Source organism: Ascaphus truei, chromosome 1 (assembly GCF_040206685.1).
Source record: "Ascaphus truei isolate aAscTru1 chromosome 1, aAscTru1.hap1, whole genome shotgun sequence".
In the NCBI taxonomy this organism is placed as follows: Eukaryota; Metazoa; Chordata; class Amphibia; order Anura; family Ascaphidae; genus Ascaphus; species Ascaphus truei.
In genome coordinates, this window is record NC_134483.1 from 151,408,426 (window position 1) to 151,429,570 (window position 21,145).

Here is a 21,145-nt window from a genome sequence, read left to right on the forward strand (position 1 = left end):
CAGGTTTACTAACTAAGCCACTCCCTCTCTGTGGAAGCAGTTGGATAAAAGCGGGCAAAAGGGCAGAGAGAAAAGAGGACATGAAAATAAAGATTGGGTGTTGCGATTCGCCCGTTTTCCATCTCTTAGCCCTTCAACCTAATCCTCAATGGTATTCAGACACTTTGCTGTAAAATGTGTTTTTTCTAGTTTCAACGTTTTATTCTGAGAATTAAATGAAAACACTTGTCCTTGGATCACAAGAACTAAATTGTCGTACTTTCTACTTAGCAATGTTCCAGAACTGCCTGAACGTGAAGAAGGGGAGGGGGAAGAAAGTGAACTTGAGAATGCAGCATTCAGCAACTGGAACAACCCAAGAAGGTATATAAGTATGATGTTATTTTTCTTTCATCCAGCATGGTGGACAGAAACGGTTTAGGTCAGACTTGCACACAGTAACAGGTATACAGTTTTAGTTCTCCATCGTGCCCATAACCCTGGCCTTCTTGGCTTCATATGATAACATATAATATTATCTGGAATTAAAGCAGGCCGACATTATACAGATAATCAGAAATTATCAGAGGATTCTAGAAATATGTGATTTAATGATATAGGCTCAAATAATCTAGGGATGAACAGGTTGATTCTTTCTTCATTCTCTTTTAGGATTGAGCTCTGGAGAGAGCCTGGCAAATCTCTGGGAATAAGCATTGTTGGCGGAAGAGGAATGGGAAGCCGTTTAAGCAATGGGGAAGTCATGAGAGGAATCTTCATCAAACACATTTTAGAAGATAGTCCAGCTGGGAAGAATAGAACATTAACGACTGGAGATAGGATTGTAGAGGTATCTGAGAGAATTGGATATTTGGCTGCCTGTCTGTTTTGCAAGCACATTTATTTTATGATGTCAGTGACTGTGGTTGAAGTATGTCAGTTAATAGCTCCTAAATAATTAGCGCAGACGGGCTCTATTGCATGCTCCTACCTAGAATAATGTGCTGTCGAATATCAGTGCCTGCAAATACATTAAAAGGGACAAGTAGATTTTTACAAACCCTAATTATAGGAACAAATAGTGTGATTTGCTTAGTAATATACCAGGAGCTCAGACTCCTTGCATCCCTCTCCGTTCTATATGAGTAACAATATTCTACACCTCATAATGAATATCCTATGATGATGATATATTATAACTCTGCATTCTACGAAAAGGACCAATTTGCCTGCCCTTATAGCAATGGCTTCTTGTTGCCAAGGGTAAACAGTATCTACAGCCAGTACTGGGAGTTAACACTGTAGCACTACCACTCTGTACTTCAACAAATAGCTATAGCCAGTGTTTTTCAACCAGGGTTCCTATGAACCCTTGGGTTCCGTGGGAATTCCTAAAGGGTTCCCTGCAATTTTTAGGTAATTTGAAAATTGTACCAAAAACAGCAGAATTTACAATGGATCTGATCTCGGCCACACTATTAGAAAGGGTTGGGTTTCCTCAGAATTACACATTGGGTTCTTTAACCAAAAGTTTGGAAACCACTGAGCTTAAGTGGGTGACCCCTTTATAAAAATTGTATCTGCATGGTCGCAATACACAAAAGAGACAAGGGTCTCCAAACTCAGTCCTCAAGGGCCACCAACAGTCCAGGTTTTATGGATATCCCTGGTTTAGCACAGGTGGCTCAATCAGTGGCTCAGTGTTCAATTGAGCCACTGATTGAGCCACCTGTGCAGAAGCGAGGATATCCTGAAAAGCTGGCCTGTTGGTGGCCCTTGAGGACTGAGTTTGTAGACCCCTGCACAAAACTGAAGGCTATCCATAGGATACAGCACTTAAATATCAACCCAACAAGTGGCTGCTTTTAAACCAAGTGTGACTTTGTATCTTCTTAGTAGCAATATATGTGCTGCAAATATTAACATCTTATTGGATCACTATTTTATCCATTTGATGAGGCAGTAGGTGGCTATACTGAGTCCCACCCACTAAGTTGAAAAACAAAATAAATACATTTGGGGCACAGGATAAGTCTTTTAGAATTTATTAACACTAAATAGAGGGAAGGTATATACAGGTTGTATGTGACACTAATGATAAAGATTGCTGAACACAGCAATATTAGCACTATCACACTTTTTTAGTAATAACAGATGTTTGGAAATAGCTGAGTTTTTAATTTCTAATATAAGTAAAGATTAAGTTTTAATGTATTTGTTAATTTATTGCCACTTCTCAAATCTGCTGGTAGCGAGTGCCTATGAGGAGGGATTCTTTTTATCTTCTGTGCATATATATAATGCTTAAAATGTGCAATATAAAGTCAGTGGCTTTTAGTAAAATGCAGCACATCGTGTTATTTTATTGTGCCTACACACTGTGGTCTCAACATGCTATGGTTGTAAATAACTTTGGCCATAGGCATTCACTAGCCATAAACATGACAAATAACCTGTGGTAGTAATGGTCTCTAGTGACTTTCAAACACAACTATTCTAAGATATTATTTGACATCATTTTATTTCCACATTAGATAAATACTGGGTAATATCCCAATGAAGCATGTGACCAGCTTGGAAAAAATACTTTGAAAATATATCTTTGGACCGGGTAGGCAGGACATGGCACTATATAGTAGCTTTTGCATCAACAAGATTACGGTCCTGAATCTTACATTGTCTCTTTCTGTTTGTTTTACTGAGTCGTCTGCCAGACTTACAGTAAGCTTCAGATTAACTTCGAGATTTGTCACAGTAGAAAGAAGTCCTAGCACTAAAGCTATTTAGAAAATCACTTACTTAAAGCTGTTGTATCAAGGCCTTTGGCACTAATGAAGCCTATTACTGACATCTATTTATAACACTTCCCTGTCACAAGAAAAATAGGTAGGAATAGATGCTTTGCTCCCTTGCAGCGAGTAGAGAAGAAGGTATGTTTTTTATTTTTTTTTATCTGCTCACATTTCTTTAGCCTTGCTTTTGCATTAAGAGGAAACGTAATATGGAAAGCCTTCGTTGTGAACCTCTTCATGACTGAAGAGATTCAAATACTCTGTATTCTACCGCAGATATTTATTTCCAAATAGTTTCCATTTCATTTGCACTGCAGACTGATAATGTTAACATCAATGTATCTAATGAGATGCTGGATTTAATGCATTTTTAATGTGTTGCCTGTTCTTCACTTATTTAAATAATAACATGTAATAAGGAGCATGGTATATATGTGGACATGGCACGTGATGGTTTTTTGTTTTTCTTCATGGGCTGATATCACTCTTTTCTAGGTGGATGGCACTGATCTAAGAGATGCCAGCCATGAACAAGCTGTGGAAGCCATAAGGAAAGCCGGCAATCCCGTTGTTTTTTTGGTTCAGAGTATAATCAACAGACCACGGGTAAGTACTGAAAGTCTTGTGCAATAGGCAGTAGAGATATGCAAATGTGTTTTGCTAAAGTTACATGAAAGTATAGTTGGATCTTGCTGCTACAAAGCAAAATGGTTTTCATTAGATGCAATGCTCAAAGTCCACATTTTCACCTCAGTACATTTTTCTACTTGCGTAACCCTCATACTCTACGCTGGGATGTATATTTTAAATGAGGCAACACTGTTGGAAATAGTTCTATGAGGAGGAAAAGAGGGGGACGGCTATTAGTCTGCTGGAATGAATCACTCACTCACAACCTGCTGGCTGTAGATTCTGCATATTGATTAAACAGTCGTTTCACTGGTCTATCTTTTTTTCACAAACTGAACTTCCTCTTGAATTCAAAAGATGTTTCCCACCTTTTCTTCTCCAGCCTGAATCTGTGTATTGCTCTCCATCTGCCTCTGCTCTCAGAGGGTACCCACCTACTAACCCATTTTCTCATCACTCATCTAAGGTAAATATGTTGCTTGGAATAACTGCACTGCATGTTGGTTTGTGTGTCTCGCAAACATGTTGATGTGAAGTCATCCATTCAACCTCAACTAATGCTGTGTATTCACATGCAGTGCTTTTCACTCCTCGCAGAACATCAGGTGTACATTATACAAGTTGGCTATTTGAACAGACATTAAACCAATTTTTAAAACCAGCTTTAAAGCAGGTTTATTAGTAAATTAAATAACTGTTAATGTGTAGGAGTGTTTTTCAAAATGTTGTTTACATGTCATACTAATTCAAGCTGTTAAGAACATCAAATATTATGTAAATTCTTTGACGTACTGAACATTTGGCATATATGTAAATGATCTGCTCTAAGTTTTTTTTATTTTTATATCTTGTTCTTGAATGCATTGTTGGGCAGCCTAAATTATTAGTGTTACCTTCAAATACCTTTATGGGCCAAATATTTTGTTTTCCTTTTGCTGAAGCCAAATGGTTTATTTAAATGTAAAAGAGCAGGAACACATTTATAGTATAGCCACTTGCACACAAAAGAAACAGCAATAAAGTCCTAATCTGAAATCGTATACAGACTTGAGCATCTGGTTCATCTCTCAAAGATGGCCAGACATTAACGGGCTACAGCCTTTCCTTTACTTCTTTTGTAGTTGAGGATTTGATTTCAGAAACATCTAGCCAAGGGGTGCAGGGCTTTTTAAATCTTAACACTACTACTAATGAAGGGAGATGTGTAACTTGAAGTGCATGGCCTTTACATACAATATGAAAATAGAGGTTGTTGGCTATTAAACATAGAAGAGACCATGTTTTGCAAGAAGAATAGCGTGCAGGGGGATGACCTCTCATCTGAAAATGTGATGGAAAAAAACCTGATTTAAAGGGACAACACGTTCACCTGAGAGCAATAAAAAGAAAATGCACAGGCTGATACGTTGATGATTTTTGTAATAGTATACTTTAAATTATGTATCAAATAAATATGACTTATTCATTTACTAAAATGTTGTCAAAAATAAAATTGGAATAATATTGTTTTATTAAATAAGCGACAGCTGTATTAAACGGCATTGCAAAAAGATATACATGGCCTTATTAAGTGGAATATATATATATATATATATATATAACAGAGATAGTAACGCCAATAGATATAGTAATATGTAACTTAATGTTAGTACAAATATAATTACTCTAATAGCAAGTATAAAGTATATACATATAACAGATGATAGGAGAAAAAATATCAATTGTATACTAATCCACTCCTGTAGTGTCCAATCCAATGATTGCGCTTGTATGAGTTTAGGGCAGCTTTCAGATGGAGAACCACATCCAGAAAAATCAAAAAACACAAAAGAGAAAGCGCACAGCCCATAGCGTAAAAAGCGTAAAATTTAGTAATAAGTATTGAGTATATCACCACACAATACAGCACGGAGTCTCCTCCACAGCAAAAGGATGAAGAATGCTGTCAGCTATCAGTCCAAATGGGGTACAATCAGATACTTCAACTGGAGGTTCTAAATGGATAGTTCCTCCAGATCAGGTCGATTTGCCGTCCGCAACAAACACTGGGGCTCCTTGCAGCAGGAATAGGATCTCACTACGTGTGTTCCGTCCCCAGGTGATGATGCCTTAAAGGAGAGCAGCGACGGCATTACGTCATCACCTGGGGACGGAAAACACGTGGTGAGATCCTGTTCTGGAGGAACTATCCATTTAGAACCTCCAGTTTAAGTATCTGATTGTACCCCACGAGGTCTGAACATTTGGACTTATAGCTGACAGCATTCTTCATCCTTTTGCTGTGGAGGAGACTCTGTGCTGAATCGTGTGGTGATATACTCAATGCTTATTATTCATTTTCGTTTGTGAGTGAGCCTGTTTCCCTCTTCTATTTTTGTATTAAATTTTACGCTTTTTACGCTATGGGCTATGCGCTTTCTCTTTTGTGTTTATTGTTATATATATATATATATATATATATATATATATATATATATATATATATATATAATTATGCCGATGCTGTGATTTGCTGCTTTAAAGGAGCAATCCACGCAATATCCTACATCTGTGGGTTGTTTTTTTTAATAAATCAGTTCTGTAGTATTAGATAATACTTACTACATTAATATTATTTTTTTTAATTCAACTCAATGCCATTTGTATTTAATTTTATTATACTGAGCATCCTTTCATGTCTATAGCAGGTTTTAGCCCGCTTCCCAGCAGTGCAATATCTTTGTAACACTTTTCTGTTTGTGATCATTTGTTGCCAATATTCCCAGCAGTTTTATCTGCAAACTGTAACAATAGATAATGTTACCTTAATTATATAAGATATGCATTGTAGCTGTTAAATTACACTTTATCCAACTAGTAGTGTAGAGATGAATAGTTTGTAATTGCACTGATGTTGTACCCTTAATTGTACATTATACATTATACTGGTATAGTAAATCACAGCCCCGATCTTTTGAGCGGCAGGCACAAGGACATTGGTTCTTTGCTTAAGGTCATAAAGAGTTGGTACTTAGGCTTGAAGTGTGCCGTCCCACTCCAGTGCTATTTGCTGCAGGCCACTCCTTTACCCATGTCAGTATGACCTTGAAAAGTAAAATGTGTTGGTGTTTTTTCGTGTTATGTTCACATACAGTAAACGCAAATAGAAAGCATTTTCTGTAGAGCAATGATTTACAACTATGGGGTCCCCTGTGATCAGAAAATGTAGGCAAGAAAAAATGAAGGGTACAAATAAATAAAACTGTGTAGTTAGAGTAGAACAAATAACTTTATTTTGTACTAGTGAAAAGTTGTAAAAATGATTTTGGCAACAAAACTCAATAAGAATAAAAAAAAGGGCACATAATGTAGTAGAATTGAAAATGTTAAAGATATATTTTAGCAAGATGAGATGAAGAGGTACAACTAATCATGTTAGTGCTGAAAGAGTTTCTAAATCGTGATTGGCCTGATTAAACACACCGGGAACTTGTTTAAAGATGGCACCTTTAGCACCATATTTAATCTACTTCTCTGGAACAACTTGGTGCTCTATAAAAGTACAGTTTAATGTATGGCCAAATAAGCGAATACAAATTTGCTTCACCTCAGTAATAAAGTAATACGTTTAATGAACAACCTCTTATGTGAAATGACCATTCAGTATAATGGCAAGATAACATAAAGACAACTGTGCTTTAGGCTTATAGACATTTCCAGGATAGTCAACTCTCTTCAATTATATTGTACTAGCTGAAAGTACCCAGTGTTGCTCGGAAATTCAAAGAAACCAAAAAATACTGAGATTTTTAAATGGGTAATTAAAATTAATTAATTTTTTAGTTTGTTGATGAAAAAAAAAGTAGGTCTTTTTAGTCTAATGCTGTTGGAAAAACGTGTGTGTGTGTGTGTGTGTGTGTGTGTGTGTGTGTGTGTGTGTGTGTGTGTGTGTGTGTGTGTGTGTGTGTGTGTGTGTGTGTGTGTGTGTGTGTGTGTGTGTGTGTGTGTGTGTGTGTGTGTGTATCGGTACCGTCTTAGCCGACCTTTAATAATCAAAAACGAATAGACGATACCATTCTGTGGCTAACACACTGATCTCTTCTTCCGGCGATGTTACAATGAATGAAGCCAAAAAAGGGTTTTAACTTTAAAACAGTGCATACTGAAATGTGATCTGTGATTGAAGTATATCCCTCCCCTGTGTGTGTGTGTGTGTGTGTGTGTGTGTGTATTTATTTATTTCAATCCTGCTGAATTTGGTTAAAATCAGTGCAGTTTTTAAAGGTTCAGTCCGCCATGTTAATTCAAAATGTTGTCCAATTGTATCCATAGAAAAAATTAAGTCAGACAAGCACTCATGAAAATAAAAATAAAAACTTGCTACCTCATTACAAAAATCAATTAAATCCAGGCAAATAGCTTAAGAAAAAGTCTAATATCAAGTTTAAAAATGAAAGGTACATAGTCACCACTCAGATGTCCAAAGCAACACTCGTGTTTCAGGGCTCCCCTGCTCTTTCCTCAGGCTTTCTATTAAACTTGCTATTAGACACTTTGTGAAGTTATTTGTTTTGATCAAATAGATTTTTGTATGTTTACTTTTTTGTAATAAATAATATTTTCAATTAATGAGTTAGCAGTTTTAATTTTTATTTTCATGAGTGCTGTTCTGACTTATATTTCGTCTATGTACCTGATGGTTAAGGTACTGGGCCTGAACATCAGTTACAAGTATTAATACGGAGTTAGTGCAGTTTACTTTTTTTGTATTTTATGTCCAATTGTATCCAAACATAAACAAAAACCTGGTCCTTGACCTCAGGAACAATCATGCAAAATTTGGTTTATAGCAAACAGTCAAACAACTTTCCAAAATATATAGTAGATATAAGAAGAAGTAGGCTATATTGAAAAGGTTATTGGAATTTTAAAAAAAATGCACTTTTACATTTCATTGATAATGTTGTTTTTGTGTATTCATATAATAAGCCCTATTTTCAAGTGGTTTGGTTTTTAAATTGTTTTTTTTTTTTCCTGTCCTATTTTCTATATATATCTTTTTAGAAAAAAACCTTGCCTTTGTTGCAGAGCACCTTTGGTACTAAGCCTCTCTTCACGTGCACTAATCCATTTGCTGCTTCTTCCCAGTTCAACACTAACAAGGTTGGATGTCATTTACTTTATTACTATTTTCCAGTGTTTTGTGGCTTGCGTGATGTACTTTTCTGATATTGACATTTAGTGGCACAGCATTTGTGGAGGATATTGAAGCATACATTCTACTAATCTGTAAATTGTAATTGGGGGCAATGTTGCATGTTTTATATTTTAGTAGCACAATTGCCTCCCACATACTCTGTGGCCGCGATTACAGTGGCCACTCTTAGGCTGCGATTACAGTGACAGTGTGCGCATGACGTCACACGCGCCTGTCACTCACGCGAAACCTCCACTGAGGTCTTATGCGACGGGGTGGCGTGGCCGTGACGTCACGTGGGCGGTTCACCCTCATTGGTTGAACCGCGCATGTGACCCGACCGTCGCACGGCAAAGACAAAATTGTTTGTCTTCTCGAGAATCGCATGCGCAGACGCACTTAATCGGTGGCGGCCTCATAGAGACAAATTTTGTTGTTCACTCTGCGTGTGCCGTCTTTGCCACTATAATCGCGGCCTAAAGCACTAATATTACATACTTGGTAATCTGCATGCTTGTCTACTTTGTGTGCTGGGCTTTCAAAAGTTAAATGACTAATTAACAATGTTTAGATACTGTCTCTGTTCCTTGCAAGTGATGTAATTACCAGGAAGCGAAAGGCTTATTTACATCAGGAAAAGGTTGGAATCTGTTCCTTTTTGGTTTAAGTATTTTAAAAGTGATGTACAGCCTAGCCACAGCTGATATGCGTATATGACCAGGGCAATGTGCATGTTGGAAGGCTGGCTTATACACTGCAAGTGTGAGATTTTTAATTAAAGCAGAAAAACATGTGAGAGATAGATATATATATATATATATATATATACACATACACATATACACACACACACACACACACACACACACACACCAAAAGACCCCTGTCCAATGCTACATCCAATTGACAAATCATGTATGGTAATAAGTATAAAGTGTAAATACTTCAATAATAATATTTTTCTTGGTTATTTAGTTAAACCCTTTGGCCAAAGCGTCATAAGCCTGCATACCAGCGTCAAGGTATAACCAAATTTGCAGGTCCTAACACTACACTGTGAACCTTTCCTTTTACTGTACCTCTGTATGAGGGGAAATAACCATAGTAGGTCCTGTTAATACAGCAAAACGTAAAAACCTCTCAAGTTAAATGTCTGTGTGTATGTGAGCTTATATGGTACACACACACACACACACACACACACACACACACACACACACACGTTTGTAAAAGAAAGTACACTCTTTGAATTCTATGGTTTTACATATCAGGATATAATAACAATCATCTGTTCCATAGCAGGTCTTAAAATTAGTTAAATACAACACATGATATATTACACCGTGTCATGATTTATTTAACAAAAATAAAGCCAAAATGGAGAAACCATGTGTGAATAAGTACACCTTATGATTCAATAGCTTGTAGAACCACCTTTGGCAGCAATAACTTGAAGTAATCGTTTTCTGTATGACTTTATCAGTCTCTCACATCGTTGTGGAGGAATTGTGGCCCACTCTTCTTTACAATGTTGCTTCAGTTCATTGAGGTTTGTGGGCATTTGTTTATGCACTGCTCTCTTAAGGTCCAGCCACAGCATTTCAATCGGGTTGAGGACTGGGCCATTGCAACACCTTGATTCTTTTCTTTTTCAGCCATTCTGTTGTAGATTTGCTGGTGTGCTTGGGATCATTGTCCTGTTGCATGACCCAATTTCGGCCCAGCTTTAGCTGTTGGACAGATGGCCTCACATATGACTCTAGAATACTTTGGTATACAGAGGAGTTCATGGTCGACTCAATGATTGCAAGGTTCCCAGGTACTGTGGCTGCAAAACAAGCCCAAATCATCACCCCTCCACCACCGTGCTTGACAGTTGGTATGAGGTGTTTGTGCTGATATGCTGTGTTTGGTTTTCGCCAAACGTGGCGCTGTGCATTATGGCCAAACATCTCCAATTTGGTCTCGTCTGTCCAAAGGACATTGTTCCAGAAGTCTTGTGGTTTGTTCAGATGCAACTTTGCAAACCTAAGCCGTGCTGCCATGTTCTTTTTAGAGAGCAGAGGCTTTCTCCTGGCAACCCTTCAAAACAAACCATACTTGTTTAGTCTTTTTCTAATTGTACTGTCATGAACTTTAACATTTAACATGCTAACTGAGGCCTGTTGAGTCTGAGATGTAACTCTTGGGTTTTTTGCTATTTCTACGAGCATTGCACTGTCTGACCTTGGGGTGAATTTGCTGGGACGTCCACTCCTGGGAAGATTGGCAATTGTCTTGAATGTTTTCCACTTTTGAATAATCTTTCCCACTGTAGAATTATGGACTTTAAATTGTTTGGAAATGGCCTTATAGCCCTTCCCAGATTGATGGGCAGCAACAATTGCTTCTCTAATTCATTGCTGATGTCTTTCCTCCTTGGCATTGTGTTAACACACACCTGAATGCTCCAGACCAGCAAACTGCTAAACCTTCGGCTTTAATAGAGGTGTTCACACTTGCTGATGATCAATTAATCAAGGGCATTTGATTAGCAGCACCTGTCTGCTACTTAGCATCTTAATTCCTATGGAAGCAGTAAGGGTGTACTTAGTTTTTCACACACAGCTTCTCCATTTTGGCTTTAGTTTTGTTTAAATAAATCATGACAGTGTAATATGTCATGTGCTGTTGTTCATCTGAGGTTGTATTTACCTCATTTTTAGACCTGCTAAGGAATAATGATTGTTATTATGTCCTGATATGTAAACCATAGAATTCAAAGAGGATGTACAGTACTTTCTTTTTCACATAAGTGTGTGTGTGTGTGTGTGTGTGTGTGTGTGTGTGTGTGTGTGTGTGTGTGTGTGTGTGTGTGTGTGTGTGTGTGTGTGTGTGTGTGTGTGTGTGTGTGTGTGTGTGTGTGTGTGTGTGTGTGTGTGTGTATACATAATGGCTGCCTTTCAGTTTCAATCCATTCTTCAGTCAGGTAACATTATCTATTGTTACAGTTTACAGCTCAAACTGCTTGGAATATTGGCAACAAATTATCACAAACAGGAAAATGTTGCAAAGATCTTGTACTGCTTGGGAAGTGGGCTAAAACCTGCTATAGAAATCAAAGGATGCTGTAACACTCATGAAAAATGTCATTAAGAGTTGGGGAAAAAATAAGTAACTCATCTAAAATATAAATATATACTTATTTTTGCCATTTTTCATGAGTGTTACAGAATCCTTTGATTTCTATAGCAGGTTTTTGCCCACTTCCCAAGCAGTACAAGATCTTTGCAACATTTTCCTGTTTGTGATAATTTGTTGCCAATATTCCAAGCAGTTTGGACAATGTGCCGCTGGAAGGGAAGGTAAATGTATTATAGAGGCCTCGCGCAGTCCCCTGGCATTTCATTTAAATGCCCGGGGGAGAACACGGAACCTCTATACCTGCCGCCCCCATCTCCAGAAAATCCCCCCAGTTTCTAGCACACCTCCCAAGCAGTGTAAGATCTTTGCAACACTTTCCTGTTCGTGATAATTTGTTGCCAATATTCCAAGCAGTTTGAGCTGTAAACTGTAACACTAGATAATGTTACCTGACTGAAGAATGGATTGAAACTGAAAGGCAGCCATTATGTTAGGCACATAATCAGGATTTTTTACAGATTTATAACAGGAACACAAAACTATTGCCAGCTTAGGTAAGAATGTAGAAATATACATTGTCACATGCTTTACATATACAAATAAGCAGGGGGAAAAACCTTTGCGCACAACTTTCACTTAACTGTTATATTGTTAATGTTAAATACGGAAAAAAACAGTACAATGAAATCTGTTTATTTTAATATTTTCAACAAAAGACAAAGATACCCAATGCTACATCTAATGTGACAAAAGGCCTGGGGGGATTCAGTATGGGCCTGGAGGGTGTAAAATATGGGCCCGGAGGGGCTAGGCAGGTGGGTGACTGACAGGGTGGATGGGTGGCCCCAATACATTTTAAAAAGACCCCCCCACCCCAATACATATACAAAATACCCCCACCTCCCCAATACATATACAAAATACCCCCACCTCCCCAATATATATAAAATTCAGGCTTACCTTGGGGATGGTGTCAGTAGGGTAGGCAGTGGATGCAAAGGGGGGCCAGTGGATGCAGAGGGGGGGGCCCCAGCGGATGCAGAGGGAGGGGCACCCAGTCCATGGGACAACTGCACGCGTCTCCCCCAAACATCCCCCCTGCTCAAACAGCCGCAAGCGGTAACCGGGGAGGGGCGGAGCACCCGGGGAGAACCGCACCTGGCCACATTGGACACCTCCCTGATCGAGGAGGGAAGCCCTGCGCATGCCAACCGCCGGACTTCTTCACCCCCTGCGCGCCAACCGCCAGACTTCCCCCCGCCCGCCAACCGCCGGACTTCTTTGCCCGCGCGCCTACCTCCTGCCCCGGGGACTGGGAGAGGCCAGTTTCGCCGCCGCCCCCCCAAACCCCTCCTCCCCCCGAGCCTACCTTCCCCGGGCAGCAGTTGTGGGGCTGTGGGGGAGGGGGCATGGGGAGGGAGCGCCAACGCGCCTGACTGAACCCCACTGGGGGCCCGGCCACAACCGGCAGCAGGGCCTGGCCAGAGGTGGGGGGAATTTGCAGCGCTGGCCAGGCCCCGCCCCCCCAGCCAGCGGGCCCGGGACACCAACCCCGGCAGATCCCCCCCTGTTGGCGGCCCTGGTTACCAGTAGTAGGCAATGTTGCTTTCTTTCATACAAAACAATTGTACTGCTTCACATTTGCATCCAGACTGAAAATCTGTTTTGTTATATACTGAAGCAAAACATTCACTTTCCACACCAAATTTAAATTTAAATCCTTTTCACGTGGACACACTTGAAATATCAGTGTCAAATTTGTGGGGGTAAATTGTGTTGAAGCGGTGTTTGCTATTTCAGTCACAGAAACAAATATATTTTTATGAAACACATACTTCTGTGTGCACTTCTTGTTAGAATTATAAAGAGAATTCGATCTTCAACGCTAATCTCACAGTCTCAAAAACGACCAGTTCAGATGAGAAGCAGTAGTGTGCCATTTATCAATTAAATCTGTATCATTTTATCTTTAAATAAGTCAGTGTGCGCGCGTATATTACATATTACACAGGGATGACAAAACAAGATTTCTCTGGCGAGAGCTATCAATGCGTGTTTAAAGGCAACATATTTTAATGTGGTATCTTGTTATACATTTTAAATAGTAAAATTCCCCAAAATGAATAATCTATAGTGTTAATAATGACTCGTGCTTCGCATTACGCGTATTTTAATCACTTTGCTCCTGGCTTCTGCAGCAGGAAAGTTACTCGCATTGTACTTCACAGAAATGACTAACTTACTGCTGATGTCAATGCAAACCAATTGGGCTCCATAGGTTGAGCTTGTTTTGCATATCTGTGACTATTATTCACATTCTTAATGTTGCGCTTTTATATTTATAAGTCAAAAGCCGATATGAAAACCAAACTTCCCTTCCCAGATGGTCCAAATGATTTGCACTACACTACAGAAAGTAAACTATAGCCTGTTGATGGAAGCACAAGCTTGTCTAGTGTGGTTGACCATTCATTATTATTTTTTTTCCAATACATGCAACTATACTTCTGCTCCTGTGCCTCAAGTGCATTCAATCCGACCACCTCACCAGAAGCAGTGTAAACGCTAATGTACATGGTCAACGTAATTGGAAAAGTATTTGAACTTTTAACAAAAACATTTGTCATTCCCCTGGTTAAAACTGTTCACTGTGAATACTAAGATTTCAAAGAATGCACTGTATTGAGTCAAATCTTGTTGAGTGTACAATTCTGTTTTTTGTCGCTGTAGGACGCAATGAATCCGGTTAGAATTGCCTTCCGTTGTTCCCCAACTAACCCCTTTGCTCCCACTCCATTTAAGGTTTGTCTGAGTGAGCAGAGTCAAGTATTTGTGGATGTGTTTCACCAACATCAATCAGTGTGTAGTGTGTTTGTGGTGCTATATATAACTGTTTTCTGATGTACTTATTGTGTTCATATATTTGATCATGTACAAAAATATATATATACAGTATATTCAATAATGTAAGAATACGAGCAATTAAAGATCAAGAAAGATAAATATGTCCTGTTCTTCTTTGTAGCTTTTTGGGGATACATTTTAAAATTTCATGCACAAATTGCCTTGATATCTCCCTGCTGGATAGGTAAAATAAGATATTAATGCAAAATATGTTTATATACTCTTCCTAAACATTATTTCAGATATGTCCATTTCATTGTGTATGTGTGTTTGTTTTTCCCAGGTGACTTTAGCATGAACTGGCTTTTAAACACTGCATTAGTCATTTGAACAACATTGATGAAACACTCATTATTTAGGCATTCCCAATCCAAAGCTTTCACTCTTCAAGTTGCATTTGCTCTTTCCGCTGCCAGAGAGGATTGCAGCACATTGGAAAGAAATTCATTCCATGCCACCCCTGGTAGCTAAAGTGTTAATGAACAATAACATTCAAGCTGCTTGGTAAAGCCACATTTTTCCAGTCAAGAACACTTGGTCGCGGCCGTTTTGACCAAGTTGCCACCAGCGTTTAGCCGCCACTCATCGCCGGCCGTTTCGCCGGCAAAGTAAACCGTTAATCCCTAAAAATCCCTAATCTTAACTCCTAAAACCAACGCTACCTACCCAAAAACCTTAACCCCTTACGCTAAAATCCTTCACCCTAAAACCCCTTACCCTAATCCCCTACCCAAAAAACATTAATCCCTTACGCTAATCCTTTACCTTAACACCTTAACCCTTTATTCTAATTCCCTACCCTAAAAACTTTAATCCATTAGCCTAAAACCACTTAAATGAATTTACCTTATTGGTGAAAGAGTTGGCGGCTGAGTGTCCAGTGGTGGAGCGGTTGCAGCAGAGGGTCTGTCGGCGACCGAACGATGGTGGGGAACTTGGTTGCGGCAAGATAGCCGCGAATAAATGTCCCATTTCACATTTTTCAGTATAACACCTGCTTAACCTTAGTTTTGAGATAGTTGTTGCATGTATGTAGTAACCCCAAAGTTTTTTTTTTTATTATTATTATTATTTGGAATGCATTTTGCCCTATACAGCAAGTGTAAATTGCCAAAGCAATATACAAATATAAAATATTTCCCTTTGTAATCTTCCATTTCATTAGTAGTGACTACCATCTTGCAAGTCAATGTTAAAGCATTTAATTTCTCCTTCAGGCTTCTAGTAACTCGGATTCAGAAACAGAAAAGACAAACTTCTGTAATCCTCCTGTTTCGGCGTTTCCATCAATGAGCTCTGGCAGTTTTCAGATAACATGCAATACAGTCCCAGGAGACCCAGAAAAGGAAGATGAGTTTGGCTATAGCTGGCGTAAGTCAAAAATATGAACAAAATCAAGAAAAAGGGGAACTGAATTAGCGGATTTTAATGGGTATCTTCAATGGAAAACAGAGGTTTTTTTGCATTGGAAAATAAAGTTTCTACTTACTTACCTGGAGTTTTGTGGATCCATTGTATAAAAAAATATATATAAAAAGCGCAATAACTTTACATTAACATTTCTATTCAAACTTTAGGTAAGTTTTTAGAATCCTTATTTTGGGGACGTTGATTGTCATTGTATCTCTTTAAAAGTGTAAACAGTGATTTACTGTATATGTGCAGTTAACCAGTTAAAGGAATGTTATAGGGAGACAAAAAAGATTTTCAGTAATAGTTCTCTAAATAAAATAACCTGCAGGTTACTATTTCCCATCACTCTGTATCTTTCCCATTAGGGTAACCAGTTTATCATGGCGTTTAAGATTCAAAGGTAAGTCATAATTGAGTATTAATGTTACAGCCCGGACACAAGGGATGGAACCAAAAATTATCTCTTTGTTTTTTGATCAAGAAAAAAAAGCACCTGTTTTTTTTATCATTTTAGACAAACACTGCACTTTTGCTTGGTCGTCCTTTTATTTTGCACTACTTTGTGGTTTCTGCCATCTTTGGGAAAAGTCCTATAACTTCTCAAATCACCAATATAACTGGGTTGAGCTATAGATAACATTGAACAGTCCTCTGTGGTAAAATGGGGGTAATAATGTGCTGCTGTTTCCAGGGGACCTCAGCACATTTTCATCCCAATTTTGCTGCAAAGAGCTAATTATCCATGTGTGTGCCTTAGTATGATGGACTTATTAATTAAGTGTTTTCTCTTCCCATTTAGGAAAGATATCGCAGCGGTATGGAAACCTGCCAGGAGAGTTACATATTATAGAGCTGGAGAAAGGAAAGACTGGATTGGGTCTGAGCCTTGCTGGAAACAAAGACCGATCACGAATGAGCGTTTTCGTCGTGGGGATTGATCCAAATGGAGCAGCTGGCAAAGATGGCCAGTTGCAGATTGCTGATGAGCTACTAGAGGCAAGTATACAGTATCATCAATGATCTTCCTACAGCTTGTAAGGGTGCTTCAATACACATGTACAGTATGCAGATGACACAATCTTATATGCACACAGCCCTAGCCTCTCCGTCCTTGAACACATACACAATCTGACTTTTTGAGACTTGAAAATTGGATTTCCCAAAACAAACTGTTTTTAAACACTGACAAGACTGTAACAATGGTATTTGGGACCAAGACTACATTTTTAAAGCTTCCATTGACTGAGCTCCAGATCAGAACCAACGCTAATACCACCCTAACTCCTGTTACTAGTTTTAAATACTTGGGCATATGGTTTGACTCCCATTTAACATTTGGGATGCACATTGATACCCTGACATCTAAAACCTATGCCAAACTAGGTGTACTTTATAGGGACAAATCCTCCCTAAGTCTGCTTGTCAGAAAGTGTATCGCACAGCAGATGCTAATGCCAATTATCGACTATGGGAACATAGTATACGGCTCGACACCCCAACCCCACCTTAGCAAACTAGATACCCTCTACAATTCAATATGCCGTTTTGTTCTCCAATCTAACTACAACACACATCACTGCAAAATGCTCAAAGAACTAGATTGGTCATCACTTGAGTCTATGCGCAAAGTTCACCTTTCCTGTGTTGCTTCCAATACTTTCTGGGCAAGCTACCCGTCTATCTGAGCAAGCTCCTCACCCATATCACATGCAGCACTTATCTGAGATCAGACTCCAAAAGGTTCCATGGTTCCAAAGTTCAGCAAAGTATCCGGCCTCTCCTCCTTCTCTTACCGTGCACCCCAAAACCGGAACAATCTACCGGAGATTCAGCCACCACCAGTCTTAGTTCTTTCAAAACTAAAGCTGTCTCACATTTTAATATGGTCTGTAACTGTTACATACGCCTATAATATATATTATCTCTAGCCGTGCATGCGATGTCTTGTATATAATGTATACCCTGCTCACTTATGTAACTGTATTTGTAACCATGTATTGTTTGTCACCTTAACTCTATGCCCATGACATACTTGAAAACGAGAGGTAACTCTCAATGTTTTACTTCCTGGTAAAACGTTTTGTAAATTAAAAAAATATGCAGTTAGTGAATACATACTGAGGACTTGCTGAGTTAGATTTTGAACTCTTGTTTTATACTCGGAACTTATGACCCATGTTAAGCAACTTTTTTACTTTGCACATGAAAATGTGTTAACAAATTACAACTTAATGGTACCTTATCTACATTTCAAGGCGATTTTGTTAATTAAAAAATCATATCCGTGTGTTATACGTAGCTAGACATTCGCGGGCCCCCGGGCAAAAAAAAAAATAGGGCCCCATTAATACAGTATTAATACTGACTAGAATTTTTTCTCCCTCCCATCCTGTCCCTGATCCTCTATCTCAGGGGTGTACAAACTAAGGGGCGTGCGAGATTATCTGTGGGGGGTGCGAGGTTTACAGAGGCCCCGCACGCTTCCCGAAAGGCACTTAAATTAAATGCCAGGGAAATGGCGAAGGCCTCTGTAAACTTCACTTACCTTGGTTCAGACGGCTTCTTGAGACGCGACGCCATGGCAACGTAACGTCATGACACCTAGAACGCCGGATCCAAGGTAAAGGGGGGGGCGGAGATGGGGACAGCTGGCAGGGGGGCGCAGGAGAAAAAGATTGCTCCATCTCATCATCACTCCTCGTCATTATCCCTCATCATCATCATCTCTCCCCCTCCTCCTCATCACCTCTACTCCCTCCTCCCCATCTTCTCCTCCCTCCCCCATCTTCTCCTCCCTCCCCCCATCCTATCTCTCCTTTCTCCCCTCCCATATACACACACTACACCATATACACACATACCAAACATGCAACATTAGTGTAACACACTCATACTATATACAAATACACATTTATATTCAACATATAAAAATAGCACTAATTTACAACATATACATGCACATAATGTATGAAACACACATATGCATTACAAATACACACACCAACACACTTACTGTATAAACACACACACACACACCAACACAGACATACACATACACACACTTAGCAACAGACACACGGAACCGGGAGATGCAAGGAGTAGCAGCTATGGAGTGCTCTGCACCGCCACCTGCTGCCCGGAAGTGGTTCAGCTGGAAGAAAGCCCTACATGCCTGCTCCCTCCACACTCCTCCCTACATCTCTTCTGTGATCAGCTCCTCACTCCGTAGCCGGCATCCTCCGCTCTCCTACCCGCCCAAGTCTGTGTATCTGAAGAGAGACTGATGGGGAGAGCGGGCCCCCCAAGAGCGCGGGCCACCGGCTTTAGCTACGCCCCTGTCAGTGTGTATGTTTTTAAAACATCTGATGCCATTTGGATGAATGAGATGCTCTGCTTTATAGTGACATGGGAGGGCACATGAAAGAGCGTGTCTTGGTTTTGAAAAGAGGGACATGACAATTGGTGTTAAATTTTAAATATGACCTGGTACGCATACTTTTATATACTGTACGTATGTCTTCAAAATAAACAGAATTTTATATGAAGCATGTGATTATCATAGGAAAAGCAATATGTAAAGGAAATAAATGGACAAAGTACTTTAAAGGGAATTAGAGTGACTGCCAGCTGTGACTTAAATGCTATTATTAGGAATTCTGAACATGCCAAAATATTGTTAACATCAGGAAATCTGTGTAATACCACCATTTTATAGTAAACTGTTACTGTAGCTTTTTTTTTTTTTTTTACATTTATAGATCAATGGGCAAATTTTATATGGAAGAAGTCATCAGAATGCCTCATCCATTATCAAATGTGCACCATCAAAAGTGAAAATAATTTTTATAAGGTAAGATGTTATTGCGTCTGGCTGAATTTAAACATAAAACCAGGAAGACACCTTAATACTACAAAAATGTTATTGAACAAAACATATTGAATCGAATTAAAACACCAGCCTTATTAACACGGGTTTTTGTAAGCAAAGAAACAATGCAGGAACAGAACCTAAAATACAATAAGTAGTGCAATGGAACAACAGCATACACACATATGTATTGCAGAATTATTGTTTTTTTTATAATGAATATTTAATTTAAAACTGGTTTAGAGATCAAAATTTGTTCATGATCTTTTCATCATTTGTATCCCAATCTTTTGTTCTTGCACTGTTTCTGCTGGTGTGATGAACTTTTAATGAATGTTCTAAAGATCTTCAGACGCACACATGCCTTGGCATTGATCTGAGGGATTACGCAAAGAGTTTCTGCTGCTGTTAGTATTAGCCGCCCCCAAGTCAAACAGCTACAGTTGCCCAAGTGGGACAGCTGCCTCTGTGAGAAAGAAAAATTATTTTTAATAATGCTTTAAATATAATAATGGAAAAAAAACCTGTTGGCTACTGTGTTTGAGGGGTGTAAGATTTATATAATGATTGCAAACTGCATTGTTGTACTCTGACTTCATTTATTTCCTAAAAGGAGTAAAGATGCCGTCAGCCAGATGGCCGTCTGCCCTGTGAAAACGACAGAACCATGCTCTTCCAACTCTCCAGGCTTTCAGAGTCAAGAGGTAGAAATCACATTTACATATTTGTGCCTGGAAGATTATACTGTTAATTTAACTTTTATTGGAGACAGGTAGTTAGAAGCATGTCTGTGTGAACCTTAATATTACGTTCAAGAACAGGCTGCTGGAAGAAGTGCACAATATAGTGCTCAGGAGTGCTGCACTTTGGGTCCATGCTGAGCACAAGGGCTATGAGGGGACATGACCGCCACAGGACTGGCTCACGGCAACCCTGGGTGACCTGTTTTGTTTTTGCTGATAGTTTTGATCTTTGGTGCAAAGTATTAGTAATAGGAAAACATTGCAAGCCAGTTTTTTTTTGACAACGGAAAAATTAGACAGCATGAAGGGAAGCTTAGCATACTTATGTTGAGATCCAAGTAGGGGGTGTAGGACCTTTCCTTGCCTCTTCACCTACAGATCTGTGGACACATATACATTATACTATAGCATATACGATGATCAGAGTTATTCTTAAAAAAAAACAAAACACGACTTTGACGTTTAGCAGCATTTACGGTCGCACAAAATAACAGTAAGCCCTACTTGTTATGTGTAA

At 39.1% G+C, this 21,145-nt stretch overlaps 1 protein-coding gene across 1 annotated transcript in view; it reads left to right on the forward strand.

Annotated features, from left to right (window-relative positions):
- MPDZ (multiple PDZ domain crumbs cell polarity complex component) overlaps window positions 1–21,145 on the forward strand; it is a 119,736-nt gene that overhangs the window by 43,890 nt on the left and 54,701 nt on the right. The window contains exons 23-32 of the mRNA XM_075589157.1: window positions 271–363; window positions 652–829; window positions 3,267–3,377; window positions 3,784–3,867; window positions 8,445–8,543; window positions 14,431–14,502; window positions 15,822–15,975; window positions 16,817–17,013; window positions 19,776–19,867; window positions 20,499–20,589. Coding sequence (XP_075445272.1) covers window positions 271–363; window positions 652–829; window positions 3,267–3,377; window positions 3,784–3,867; window positions 8,445–8,543; window positions 14,431–14,502; window positions 15,822–15,975; window positions 16,817–17,013; window positions 19,776–19,867; window positions 20,499–20,589 — 1,171 coding nt within the window. The remainder of the gene's footprint in view (window positions 1–270; window positions 364–651; window positions 830–3,266; window positions 3,378–3,783; window positions 3,868–8,444; window positions 8,544–14,430; window positions 14,503–15,821; window positions 15,976–16,816; window positions 17,014–19,775; window positions 19,868–20,498; window positions 20,590–21,145) is intronic.